The sequence below is a fragment of the Cupressus sempervirens genome, chromosome 11 (genome assembly GCF_028749045.1).
Source record: "Cupressus sempervirens isolate cs-2001-9-10 chromosome 11, ASM2874904v1, whole genome shotgun sequence".
NCBI classification, from domain to species: Eukaryota; Viridiplantae; Streptophyta; class Pinopsida; order Cupressales; family Cupressaceae; genus Cupressus; species Cupressus sempervirens.
In genome coordinates, this window is record NC_143128.1 from 620,137,901 (window position 1) to 620,152,570 (window position 14,670).

General features: G+C 33.9%; 1 protein-coding gene across 3 annotated transcripts; it reads left to right on the forward strand.

The window, feature by feature from the left end:
* Positions 1–604: 604 nt before the first annotated feature.
* LOC149531222 (nematode resistance protein-like HSPRO2) lies at positions 605–3,601 on the forward strand. 3 transcript variants are annotated; one of them, XR_016358874.1, is made up of 3 exons: positions 605–2,618; positions 2,953–3,042; positions 3,498–3,601. XR_016358874.1 is itself a non-coding variant. In XM_089810542.1 (3 exons), the coding sequence occupies exons 1-3, from the start codon at positions 1,183–1,185 to the stop codon at positions 3,573–3,575; spliced, it is 1,593 nt and encodes a 530-aa protein (XP_089666668.1). In that variant the 5' UTR covers positions 605–1,182; the 3' UTR covers positions 3,576–3,601. The 3 variants fall into 3 exon arrangements, 2 of the variants coding, with proteins under 2 accessions (XP_089666668.1, XP_089666669.1); XM_089810542.1 differs by having other exon boundaries at positions 2,964–3,042; XM_089810543.1 differs by lacking the exon at positions 3,498–3,601 and having other exon boundaries at positions 2,953–3,355.
* The last annotated feature ends 11,069 nt before the right edge of the window (positions 3,602–14,670 follow it).

Genomic DNA, 14,670 nt, shown 5'->3' on the forward strand with positions numbered 1-14,670 from the left:
AGGAGTGTTGTTCGAAAAAGGCATCGAAATATTTACTAAATTTAAACGCGGGTGGCACGAATCTCGATGATGATGGTGTCGGATCATAAATATCAAAACACGATTCTATCCATTGGATAACCATGACGAATAACCAAGGCGCCTCAAGAATATCGTGTCCACGTGGCGGCCACAGAAGGAATACGGGTTCTCACGGATAACGATAACGCCATGCTGTATACGTAAATGGGGGTAAGGCCGAGGCAATTTCGTGCGGAAGTGTGTGCTGAGTCAGCAAGTGGATAAGCTTCAAATGTGGGGTTTCGGGATTCTCAAAGCTCAGTTATTTTGACTGGACGATTGTCTTGTTTTCGTGTTGTTTCTTTCACACGCTATTAGCGCGGCACTCCAGCCTGTCACTGGCGGCCGACATTGACCCCTGGGCCCCACCCCCCTCTTCCTTAAAGACGTGGTGACTTGTAATGGAATAATTTACGAGTTGTTTAGCAGATAAGGTTTGACATTTGTTTCAATGCACCTACTCCCCACCCCCCCTTCCTTTGATTTCATTTGATTTGATCTCATCTCATCTCTTTATAAGAGAGAGGAGAGTTAGAATTCTTTTGTGCTTTGATTTTGATCTCTGCCTCAGATTGGGACTTACGATTTTGGAATTTAGGTTTTAGGATTTAAGATTTTAGGATTCGAACCTGTGACTGCTGATTTGCAGAGAAACGGAAGCTGCTGCTTTGATTTGTGCCCGAGATTCGAACATGTGAGCTGCTGAGCTTGTGATTTGTAGGGAAGTCTAAGGCGCTTTGATCCGTGCCTGGGATTCGAACCCGTTGCCTGTTGGAGCTGGTGGGTTTTGAAGGATTCTGAGAAGATTTTGGGTTGTGGCTGGGATTCGAACCTGTTGCGCCCGCGTGAGCTGGTGAAATTGGAAAAGTAGATTTGAGAAGTTTTTGACTTGTGGCTGGGATTCGAACCTGGCTCACCTGTTTGAAGGCGTGAGATTGGAAAGGATTTCGAGAAGCTTTTGATTTTTGGCTGGGATTTGGAGCTGGCTCGTCTGTGAAGTCGTGAGATTGGAAAGGATTCTGAGGAGCTTTTGATTTGTAGCTGGGAGCTGTGTGGATTTTTGAGATTGGAAAGGATTCTGAGTTGCCTGCGTGTGATTTGCGAGGTGGTGAATTTGATGTTATGGAGGGTGGAGGAATTGTCGAGGGTTTCAGAGTGGCTACGGGCGGGAATGTTCCTCAGCGGACAATGATTTCCGGGAGCTTTGTGAATTTCCAGATTGACGAGCCCGCGGAGCCGACGGCATGGGAGTTTGAAGCTTATGAGCAGTATGTGCATCTCCATGAACTCCGAAAGATGTGGAATGTCAGGCAGTGGCCTGGCTGGAGCAACGAGCCGCTTGTTAAGCCCGCGCTCCAGGGTTTGGAAATGAGTTTTCGATTTATTTCGTCGATTCTATGCGACGCTAGGGTTTATATTGACAAGGCCGAGTGGATTCGAAGGTTAGAATCTTTGACGAACGCGCAGATTGAGCTGATTTCGGTGATCTGCGAGGGGGATAACGAGGCGCCTACGATTCATCTGGCGGTGAGCACAGGTGTTCTTGGAATGGGCGTTGCTCATGAGGTTTGGCAGAGGCCTGGTGCGCTGCCTGTTGTGAGCAGGTCCAGCGAGGAAAGCTTGCTGCCGAGGTTGGCGACATGGAAGAGGGCGGAAGATCTGGTAGCCAGATTGAGGCTTTCTGTAGAGTGCCATATGCAAAGAGTGCCTTTTACGTTGGGGCTTGGGGAGCCTAATTTGAGGGGGAAGCCGATCTTGGATTACGATAGGGTTTGTGAGCCGAGCCAAGTCTATGCTCTTAAAAATAGCGGTCAAATCCAGGGAAATGCGGAGGATAATACTTTGTCCACTGCACATCAGATCATGGAAGCCTGGCTTTATGTTGCCGATATGCTCGTCGGGAAGATTCATGAAAATGTTGAGTCTGGTGATGCGGAAACGGCCGCTAGGGTTTGCTGGACGGTGGAGAGGATCTGGAGGCTTCTTACTGATACGATTAATTTGCTGCTTCTCATGGATCCTGATGATTTCTTGAGGCTCAAGCAGCAGCTGGTTATTGCTAGCTCGGGGCTTCCGGCCGGAGCTTACTGTTTGCGATCCAAAGGGCTTAACAATGTGACCAAGGGCTGTAAAGATTTGAGGCACCTGGTTCCTAAGGTGGTGGGAGTTGAAGCGGATCCCAAGGGCGGCCCTCGCTTGCAGGAAGCTGTCATGAGGATTTTCCATTCGCATGGCCGCGAAGGAGTGTCGTACAATTCTGGAACGGTACATCTTTTGCAGGCGTTTCAGGCCGTAGAAGCTGGGGTTAAGAGATTTTTCTTTTCGTACCAGCAGCTGGTGGTCGTTGTCATGGGAAGCGTGGAGATGAAAGGTTCGTCTTGCGGCTCGCAGGATGTTTTGTCTCAGATCTATACCGAGCCGCCTTATTTCCCAAGCGTGGACGGTGCCAAGACATTTCTGGGAGATTTCTGGCATTATTCTCATCACGATTCTATGAATCTTCATCCTTTGAGCGCTGCAAAGTCGGATGCATCCATGGCGCCCGTCGATTCATTCAGGTCTTAAAAACAATTAACAGCACTTTTTTACTATTACACAAGGTCCTTCAAAAAAAATTCTTCTCTGAAAATATGATTTTTGGCATCGATACTTGTTCTGTACAGCTACAGGTAGGGCATTCGGAGGGATTTTAGTATGATTTTTGTAAATAATTTCTGTCGTAAAGAACGATTCCAACGATTTTTAAGGTTATCGTAAATATAGTAGTGCCTGTGTTGTCAGATTCACAGAATTTAATGATCTTATTTTTGGCTTGCACATTAATTTTCCGAATATTCTTGCTTCAGATGCAGAAGTTTTTCTGCTAGTGTTGTTGACTTCTTTTTGTTGCAGCTGTTCTTCAGTGTCTTCTCTCTGAATTTAAAGGTACAGAAATCAATTCTGAATGAAAGGCGAACGGAATTCATGATTCTGATTAGCAAGGTAATAAATGTGTAGTTGCAAATATTAATTGAGAAGCTGAGAGCGAACTGTTTCGATTGCGCATAAGTGGTTCTGAATAGACATTTAAATGAATCATCAAGAAATCCTGAATTGAAACACGGAATATCTTACCGATTTCTTAAATGAATTGGTCGTCACCGACACATTGTATTTTTGACAAATCAGGCGAGTGTACTGAAAGAAACGGCTGCGGGCCGAGTTTGAAGGCGTATAATCCTTACAGGAAATGGAGTTTAGGAATTTGTTAAAATATTATTTATTTTTTTCAAATATAGTTGGTAGCTTTGGTCAATCCAGCCGATTTCTAATGCTTAGATCGCATTGTTAATTTTCGTGGACTAAGATCTGTTTTTACAGTTTTCAGGATTTATTTTGAAATGTCTTTCATTTTGGCACGATGCTTTTCAAGTTTAACTGTCGCAATGATCGTGCAGATTGTTGGACGATACGAATGCTCAAGTTTTACCTGCAGCATATTACAGTTCAGTTTTCGGAAGAAAAATAATAATTAATAATAAAAATTATATTATTTATATAATTAATTTATAATTTTTTTAATTTAATATTTTCTAGTTTTTCTGTATATTCTTATTAGTACGTAGTACTCGCCCGTAGGCAACTGAACTGAATTAATTGATGCTTTTCAATTTTGGGCACCGTTTGCCCTTCTCCCTCCGTATATCTGCTGCTGTCTCACAGTACTGACAACTGTAATCCGTAAGGGAAAAGTGTATCTCAAAATGTCTCAGGGAAAAATTAAATGACACGATAAGCTTAATTTTTTATTTAAACTTAAAAAAAAACATTCTCAACGTTTACAAATTTTTTATTTTAAAATTTTAAAAATATTCAATTTAATTTTAAATACAATATTCATTCTAATAAAATTGAATTTTTAATAAATTATTATTTAAGATCATAGATTTAATTGATAAAACTTTGAATTTATTTATATATATTATTTTGTAAAATAGTTTAATTTTTTTTTTTAAAAGAATAAATATATTTTATTTGAATGAGATCTATGCATTATATGTTATAAAATATTTTAAAAAAAATTTAAAAATGACTTTAAATAAATAAAGTCTAAACTATTTTAATAATCACAATTTATTTTAATTAAATAAATAATTATTGTTTAGATTTTGATTAAATAATAAAAACACATTATTTATATTTTATATAAATTAATAAATACATATAGATGTAATTGAATTTAAGAATAAAAATATTTGAAATAATTTTTAAAAAATATATTTTTTAAAATGTAATTAAAATGATTAAGGAAAAAGTGAAAACAAAAATAATTATATTAGTAAGGTAACATTTCATATTCTGGTTAGTGCTAATAAGAATGAGGATGTTAGGATAACATTTCATAACCAGATGCTGATAAGAATGAGGTGAAAACAAAAATAATTATACTAGTAAGAATGAGGATATTAGTAAGAAGGACGAGGTAAAGGCCGGTGCTGATTGTTTTTTCCAGCTCCTCACGGTTGTTCTTTTTGGAGGTTTGTTTCATGTTGTCTTGTGCTGCTTTTTTGTGATGTTTACTTCTCTTGTTTATGTTATTTTGTAAAGGTTTCTGTGATGTTTACTTCTCTTGTTTATGTTATTTTGTAAAGGTTTCGGGTGCTTTAAACCCTGTTTTTACTTAATCAAAACATTTCATATTTATCAATTTATTGCTTTCAAAATTAAACTTAAAATAAAACTTAAAATTATTGTTATATGACAAGATAAAAGTAGATTTATATATTTAATAAATAATTTTTTAATTCAATCATCTTATAAATATTTATAAAATATAATATTAACAAGAACTATTAAATTAGAAAAAATAGACATTTTTTTTTGATGGAGGGTTCAAATGTGCGAGGCAACCCAGTGACGCACAGCTAGCGAAGGCCACCACTTAAAGATTTAGAAACCCAATACGGGCCCACGTGTGCTTGAGGCCACCACTTTGAAGATTTAGGAACCTTATATGGGCCCACGTGTGCCTGAGGCCACCACTTGAAGACTTAGGAACCCGATATGGGCCTGCGTGTCCCTAAAACCTCTTCGGCTCTGCACTATCAAAATCATCCAGGGCATGATCCCAACTTCATCCCTTATGGTGTCAGAGCCTTACACTCAGCGAAACTCATTTTTAGTAAATAGACCAAGGTTCCATTAACAGAAGATAATTTTGATGAGTCACTTTAGATTTAAAAAAATGAAACAAAAAATTCTCTTAATTTTAGGAACAAACTTTGAGCCTGGCACTCAGCAAAACTCATCTTCAGCAATAGACCAAGGGCTCATTAACAGAAGATAATTTTGATGGAAACTTTATAACCACTTTAGATTTTAAAAAATGAAACAAAAAATTCCCTTTAATTTTAGGAACTTTGAGATGCATTTGTTTTGAAAGTACTCTAAGTAGAAGTGAAAATTTTAGAAATATTTTTTGAAGATTTAATGAATTAATTTAACTCTTATTTGATTGATTGTAAAATTAATATTTTTTTAAGAGTTGTTTTTTGTTAAACTAAATGTATTTGTTTTGAAAGTAGTAAAGTAAAACTAAAAATTTTAGAAAATATTTTTCTAAGATTTGGTAAATTTATTTAACTCTTATTTGATGATTGTAAAATTAATATTTTTTTAAGATTGTTTTTTATTAAATTGAATGTATTAATGTTAATTTTTTTTTTAATGTAAGTGCATTAGTGTAGATTTTTATTTTTTTATAATATAATTTTTATTATTCAATTAAAAATATTAGAAATTTGATATTATAAAATATTATTATATATTTTATTATAAATTTATTATTATATTTATATTATAATTTATGTATAATATAATAGTATTATGTGATATATATGTAATAGAACAAATATATCAATACTTATATTAATAAATAAAATTTAAATTAATATCATTATCGAAAATTATAACTATATAATATTTTAATTAATTAAAATACTTGATATACTATAATTTTATTAAATTAAAACCAGATTTATATTAAAAGGAAGTACTAAGAGACATTTGTTTAAATATTATATCATTATATATCTAAATATCATAGTATTATGAATATTATACATTTTAATTTAAAAACTTTTTACAAATTATTTAAAAAATTAGATAACTATGTTTAATATTTATTATTTTATATATTTACAGATAATGTTGTTGATTTAATTTAATTTATTTTATAGTATGAAAAATAATTTATTTTTTTATTTTTTATTTTTGAAAAAAATTGTTTTTGTTAATTTTTATTTATATTAAAAGAGTTTTTAATAATATTTTATTGAAGTGTAATAGATTTTTAATTTTAAAGTTTGATTAAATTAGATGAAAAAAATTGTTTCAAAATTTTAAAAATTAATTATCAATAAAGATTGATAGGCAAGCCAAGAATGCAATGACTGCTTAGATTGAGATCCTATAGTGGGGTTTAAGCTTCTATCTTAAACTTGAGATCCTATAGTGGGGTTTAAGCTTCTATCTTAAACGAATGAGAGGTCCTATGAAAGAAAAATTAGAATATAAAATTCTACATTTTTGGAAAATTTTAGAAATCAAACTCTATTTATTTCTTTTCAATAAATTTAAATATATGTGAAAAAATTACAACTCTCAACTTGAAAGCTTAAATTTTTGAAGTTCATAAAAAATGGGACCATAAGGTTTAAAATACTCTTAAAATTTTCACAAGAGTGACTAATTTCATTAAAAATTCAATTAAAAGGAAATATTAAAGAAAAAATATTAAAGGGAAGACTAAATAATACCAAAATAGAGATAAAGAAGATTGAAGAAAAAATATTGAGGGAGGGAGGGAGTGAATCAAGATGGAGAAACTTTTGGTTGATATAACCCTTTCTCCTAATCTAAAATATTATTAATTTTTAAATATAATATATATTTTTTAATTGTTATTTATTTTAATTAATTATTTTTATGTGTTAGCTGAGTTTGAATCCAAGACCTTTCACATGAGAGGCTCACAAGTTATCATTGCATTGTAGGCTCTTACTTAAAATAATTTAAATATTTATTTTAAAATACTAATTATATATTTTAAAACAATAATGCATGTTATTTGAAGTAATACAATTTTTTTTTAATATTAAATTTTAAATTTTAAAAACAATCATTCATTAAAATTAAAAAATATAAAATTATTTAATATTTCTTCTAATTATTAAGATTATTTTATATAAATAAAAATTTATCAAGCAAACTCGATGGTTATAGTGCTTAGCCATTTAAGGAGCTTTGTGCCCCATGCAAACCAGTATTACAATGGTGTGCAGGCCCTTCAACAAGAGGATGCAACAATAACAAGACATCCATAGAGAGTTCAAGTAGTCATCAACATGATAGAGGTAAGAGGCCCATGATCATAAGCATGACAGGTGAGAGTATCCTCCATACCTTAGAGAGCCTAGTCTTCGAGTCACTTGAGCCAATGCTCTTATTGGGGTTTTGCAAACCAAAGATCAAACAAATCCTTTAGCTTCATATTAGTTGAGCAAAAGTTTTGGAAGCTTAAAACCTTGACTGGCTTGCAATAACTGGTTGAACAAGCCCCAAACATCATTGAGGCAACAATGGTGAATATTTTTATTGAAAACCATGAACGACATGGCTCCGTGGACTTGAAAGAAAGACCCCATTTTTAAAAAATGGAGTGACCCATTGCCAACGCTTAAACTAATTAAAGATTGAGTCAAGGCACAATGGGGAGCTAGGCTCAAAATCAAAACCCTTCCAAATGGGTTTTATTTGATCATCTGCAACCTTCCCTTTGATAAAACTTGGATTCTAGAAAATGGCTTGTATTTGATGAAGGGAAAAGGATTCTTCAGTAAGGATTGGACACCAAACTTCAACCCTAAGCTCACTAAAATGGATGTGGTTCCAATCTAGCCCAAGCTCTATAATTTACCACATTACTGGAATGAAGTGATTCCTAGAGTTATTGGTAATAAGTTGGATCTCTATGTAAGGATGGAACAATCAGTTGAATCTAGAGACTGTATCATGTATGTTAGAATCTGCATACTATGGTTTGCGACTCACCCTATCTAAAAAATGATAGAGGTGATAACCAATGGAAATGTATGGGCACAACCAATAGAAGTGCAAGACGCCCTACTCTCCTATAAACTATGAAACAATGTGCATTTGTAATGCCCTACAAGGGAACTCAATAGAAATTAACCTATTAAGTCACTAAGTTTGCCAAACATTTTTTTTGAAAGATTAAAACAATAAGAGATGACATAGTGGAAGAAATAACTCACATTCATACACAAGCAATACAATAACAATTACCTCTCTCAAGGGTTCCATGACATTGAATCACATAAGTTTTATTAAAATTAAATGTGATACATAAGGAAGTACACATCATAGCATAACCATAAGTATGAAATCAAATTAAATAATATACAAGTACATAAGATGCCACATGGTATAACCAGAATGCACAATCATCCTCTATATAAGTCAAAGGATATGAAATCCTAAAAGACTATATATCATGTTAAGATACAACATCTCATAGGATCTCAAATAATCAAAGTACAATAAATCAGAATATGACCATAGAAGATAATCTCAAGACAAGAAGAATAGAACAAGTTTTACAAGGTACATCCAACATCAACATCCAGCTATCGGATCTTAGTGGTATAAGAAACACTACCACCTGACCTTGTGGAACCTAAATGGTCCACTCCCACCATGCTCAGGAGATAATCTCAAGTCCCAAACATATAACAATTCAAAAGTCAAACAAGAATCCAGGTCAAGAAATCCTGATAGCAGTCTATCTCAAAGGTACCAAGCACACAAGTAACATCTAATCCTAGAGGCAAAAAAGACACCTAGGAAACCTAATATGCATGTGGGAAAGTGTCATCACATGAGTCAACTCTAAGGTTACCCTAGCAGCTTCTGTAGACTCTGCCCCCCTAGTGACTCTATGCAGCATCAATATCCTTTCTTACAGACAAGGCATACTAATGAGGCAAGGTTACAACCAAGCATCCTCTACTCCCATCTTAGCCTGTACTAGCACTTGAGGCATGGGTGAGGTAAAATATTGACTCTTGTCAATTCATTTTAACCCATTTAATGAAATGTTATCACTTATTAATACAACTTACAATGGGTTATCTAGGTAGCCTCTTTAGGGCCCCGGCCTCCATTGCAAGCCACTTCCTAGCATACACATAGATAACCTACCCTAAGCTCATAAAATGTATATCTTATAAAACCACAATATTTACCTCAATCCTATACAAGCAACTGGAAAACACCAATAGATAAATAACAATATTCACCTTAGTTCTATACAAGCAACTAGAAAGCACCAATAGATCAATCACAATATTCACCTCAGTCCTATACAAGCTATTGGAAAGAACCAATAGATAACTAGTCGAAAACCTCACAAGTTACACCAAGAAAATCACAACACATGAACTTACAAAAAAGAGCTCAATCTCATCACACAAACATGTGGATATAACACATTGGTTGGGAATAAAATAATTGTGACAAAACAACATCACATTAAAGCATCACAAAAACAACCACTTCCCAAGCCTCTGATAAACATGCCTATCTAGTCAAACTACTAGGTTTACCCCAAATCCACCACAAAATAAAACATGACATCCTGACATGCATTTAAAATAAGTGTAGTTATTTAGTCTTTAATATATATATATATATATATATATATGGATTTGCTTTGCGTTAAATTAAAGTTTTCATTTCATAATTGTATCAGAGTTGGATAAAGGTTAGCAATCATGCAATATTATTATGTTATTAATTTAAATAGTCTTAAATCATAAATGATTTAATTAAAAACATAAATATATATTATTAGATGAAATCTTAATATCAATTTCATTTCTAAAATATTAATTTGACTTCTATTTAAGTCTAATATTAATATATACTCTTCCTTTAACTCATAATGCAATTCGAGATAACTCAACTTCAAATTATAATTATAATTAAAGTATTTACAATTTCTCTCATAATATTTAAATATTCATAACATGATTATACAATTAACTCAACTATAAATCTTCTTAAAATATAGTTTTTTAAAAAATCAATAAATGGTCAAGGCTTTGATTAATTTTATTAAATCAATAATTAAGATACAATAGCTTCACTCCATTCAAATGAGCACTGGTAGGAAAGAACATAGAAGAAAACCTCTAGTCTTGCCCAGGGCAAACGTCCTATATTATTACAATTAAAAGGGGCATACCCCAGTCAAATAACAAAATTACAACAATATAGGGGCATACCCTAGATGATCATATAAGAATTGATTACATAAATATCATAGTTGTCATTATCCATAAGAGCCAATGTCGAAGCCAAATAAACTAACATATACCTACCTTGAACACTCGTTGCTCTTACTGAGCTTAAACAAACTAGCAGTGTTAGAGCACGTTTTAATCATAATCTTGAAAAGGATAACCTGGATATAGGGTCCATACACGTCTATTTCTTGCCTTTATTAATATAGTTAATCAATCTTAGGAGATTAAAACATCAATAAAATAAAGCCCATGCTCATACATTAAATGCAATGAAGAGATATACTATAAATTGCCTCAGCTACTCTAAAGAATTAAATCATATATCCTAAAGCCTAGCCAAAATATCAGTTTATCACCTAATACTGAATGACCACATAATTAGCAAAACACATTATGGAAATTGATAAAAAGGAAATGAATAGTCCACAATCCCCTACAATAAACATACCCGACTAAGTCCAAAATCCATAAACATACAAACACCTCCATCAAATGATAGGAAGATTAGTTACCCATAAATGGCCCAATTGAAAATCTAATCACCTTCTGTATTTTCAGAAGTAGTAATATACCCGAAGCTACTACAAAAAAAGGATCAACAAACCTAAAAATGTTGAATTTAAAGAGCTACCACAAAGGGAATACATACAAAGTATTGATAAGAAAGCTATTGAAATGCCCTTTGAGTCAAATTGCCCATGGTCAATCTAAGATCCTGCAATACCTTCAATGACAGAGCAACACTTCAATGCAATAGAGATACAATTCAAGATCTACATATATCGTGGCTCCAAGAAACATAGCATATGATGGAGTGTTATACCATTAAACCTATCTAAAATAAGTTGAAGCTAATCAAATATCCTTTAAAGATGAATTAATCACCATACAACACAAGGCTACAGTAAAGGAAACGAAGAAAGAAAACCAAATAGTCCATTGCAAGCCATACTCACTAAATATTCATCAGAAAAAATAGCTAAATGAACTAAATTTACCAAACCAATACCAACCATCAGGATATCCTACAATAAATTTTTATAACATCTTGTGAATTGAAATCCAAATGCCCATCTATGTGCTCCAGACACATCAACCACCAATTAATAGAGCTTAGACCATAAGATGAATAAAGCCTAGAGAATTAGCAATACAACTAATATATAAAACATAATCTGTATTTACTATTATATAAGAGTCTGATAGTACAAAAGGCTGGAGCAGAACTACAAACCGAATATCAAAAACCCTCATACCATAGTCCAAGTTAATACATCTTTGCTAACCTACTACTACTAGACATAGCTATGTACTGAAACCCTAAAAGAACGTAGAAATTGAAATAATAAACTCTTGCTTATAACACAGAGCTTTCCATAGTCTAGCCACTAATCCTACTTCTTCCAAGACACCATTATAACCTCTGAAATGTCATTAGATTTATCAACGCTGAAATTAGGAGGGAATTCAAAGTTGACTTTGACCCTGCTCATCTTCTCAGAGTCTAGTGTGCAAAATACAAGGGCATCGAGATCATCAAAGACCACACTCGACTATATGTAGGCATTGAATAGAGTAAGATAATTAGTTAGCCAATCATTTCCTTCCTCAACTACAATCCTCCTCCATCTTAGTAAGAACTAAATACTAGCTTCCATGTGAGGCCATTCTCAATAAAAGGCCGTGCTATCTCTGACTATTAAGTGTTTGTCGATGGTATGTAGTTTTCAAGTCTGCACACCCAAAGGGAGACTCATATATTTCTCAAGAAGGGGGATTCAAAATTTCCCATCAATGTTGTATACTACCTTCTCAAGTCCCTTATGCCATACCGGGCTAAAAATATCAGAGCATAATTTGACTATGTCCCCTTGCCCAACCTTTGCACCCACTAAACAACTAATAAATGAGCCTATAATGTTGCTATTGGTTCTCTAAGTAGCCCCATAATCAAACACACCCTCTCCTATGGCCCTACTCACAACAAATCTAGTCATATCATTGACTGGCTTGAGCAACGGATTCCATCTCTCTAGCTTAATATTACCCAAAAAGGCCATGGTTCAATTTTTAGTCATGTGATAGAAATGGATATTAGTCTCCATTGAAAATGATAGAAAATGGCACAAACATTGGGAGTTAACACTAAAAATACACCTGTATCTAGTAAACCCTAGAAGAGTCTGGAACTAATAATATGCTAGTTGTTTCCATCATTCCCCGACCCCGAAATGTGCTAAAAAATAATTGCTATAAATTTCATCATGAGGGTGAAACCTAGAAGACAATCATTAAATGTAATGATGACACATTGAGACCCTAGAATAAAGAAGAAGAACACAGATTAACATAAAAAAAAAAGATAATATCTATATCTCAGACCTAGGATAGATCTACATACATATAGCAGTAATAGACCCAAGAAAACCTAAACTAAAGACTCGGGCTAAGCAAAATACATATATCTATAAAAAATATAAAACTATTATGAGCTATGGATATATGCATATATATGCATTTGAGAGCCGCTAGCAAGGAAAATAAATAAATCTTAAAGGAAACACTATATATCAAGAGGAAAATCAAGCAGGAAAAGGAAAAGAAAAAATATTATAAAATCTAAAAGTAGCCTAGACTAATCAAAGAAAAAAGAAAATCGCAAATCAACCAAGACAACCCCTCTATTAACTATTGTACTTTATTGATGCATGATCAAGTATAAGCCTTATATATTAGACCAATATAAAATTAAACCAAAAGGAACTATCGGTTATTATAAATTAAAATCGATACTCCATCAGCTCCTTTATTGGCTAGCCAATTGGCTTTCTTATTTCCTTCTCAGAAAATATGGCAAACTTGAGAATCTTCAATACGATCAAGTGGCATAAGAACTTCTTTTAATTTAGAGTTTAAAACCCATTTAGGCATCACCCACTTCCTAACTACATTTAGAATAATTTGAGAATCACCTTCAATGATGATCTTAGACAATCCTAGACTAATACATAGCTGCAATCCTTTATCTAGTGCTTCTAGTTCAACCAAGTTATTAGAGGTAGGAGGGATGGGCGAGGCTAGCTTAGCAACCCACTTGCCAAAGCCATCATTAATTATGCAATCGATTCCTGCCACACCAAGGTTACCTCTAGCAGTGCCATCAAAATTGAGTTTAAACCATCCACATGGAGGTGGAACCCATTTGCAACTAGCCCTCCCCTCCTTACTTTTCTTCAAATAAACAAGGGGTGGATTAATGAGATTGGACCAGTTCTTTTTCATAAGGCCATCCTGATGGAGAAGGATCCCTCTTCTTTAAAGGATTTCCTAAGATGAGAGTTCAACACCTCCACAACGGATGCTTCTATTTTTAGAAGTAATCATTCCATACTCATTTCCGTATCCTAGAAGATGCGATGATTTCTTTCCTTCCATAACTCCCATACAATAATGGAAGGACAAATATTCCAAAGCTTATTATAAACCCCATGATCCATGCTAGTAGGCCATGATAAGAGGAAATCTTGAAAATAGTTTGGCAAAGGAGAGGACCACATAAGCAGGGACCTGAGCCACTCCCAACAAGCCTGCACATACAGACAATTATAAAATAGGTGATCCACATCTTTGCTATTATGGTCACATAATACACACCAAGATGGGCCTATGATACCAAATCTAACTAGTCTATCAGTAGTCAAGATTCTATTTTGAAGGGCAAATCACAAAAAGAATCCAACCTTAGGACAACAAGTAGCATCCCAACAAAGTTTGAGGGGCATCTCTACTAGCTTCCAACTCTGAGAATGGATTAGCACCTTTAGAGCTAGCCCAAATGAGATCATCATAACTTTCAAATTGTTTAATACTCCTTTCTGACACAATCTCCTTATAAGCCTTAACCGAGTCAGGATCTAATCCTAACCCATCCACTAGTCACCAAATCCATTGCCAAAACCCTTCAAAGCACATCTTAATCTTATAATCCTTGACTTTGTCACCCCATAAGGATGTTAGCTTGAGTTTGATATTATTGTGATTAGGGGAAGAGGGAATCAAGGGGAATCCGTCCCAGGAATCCTCCCAAAATAAGGCTTTATCCCCCAATCCCACATCCTAGGTCAAGAACTTATAGATTAATTTTTGACATTTAGACATAAAATTCCAACACTCCAACCCTTTTGGCATACTTTTCATCCTGAAAAGAGACAACAGGTCTTTCGGATCAAGATATTTGTTATAT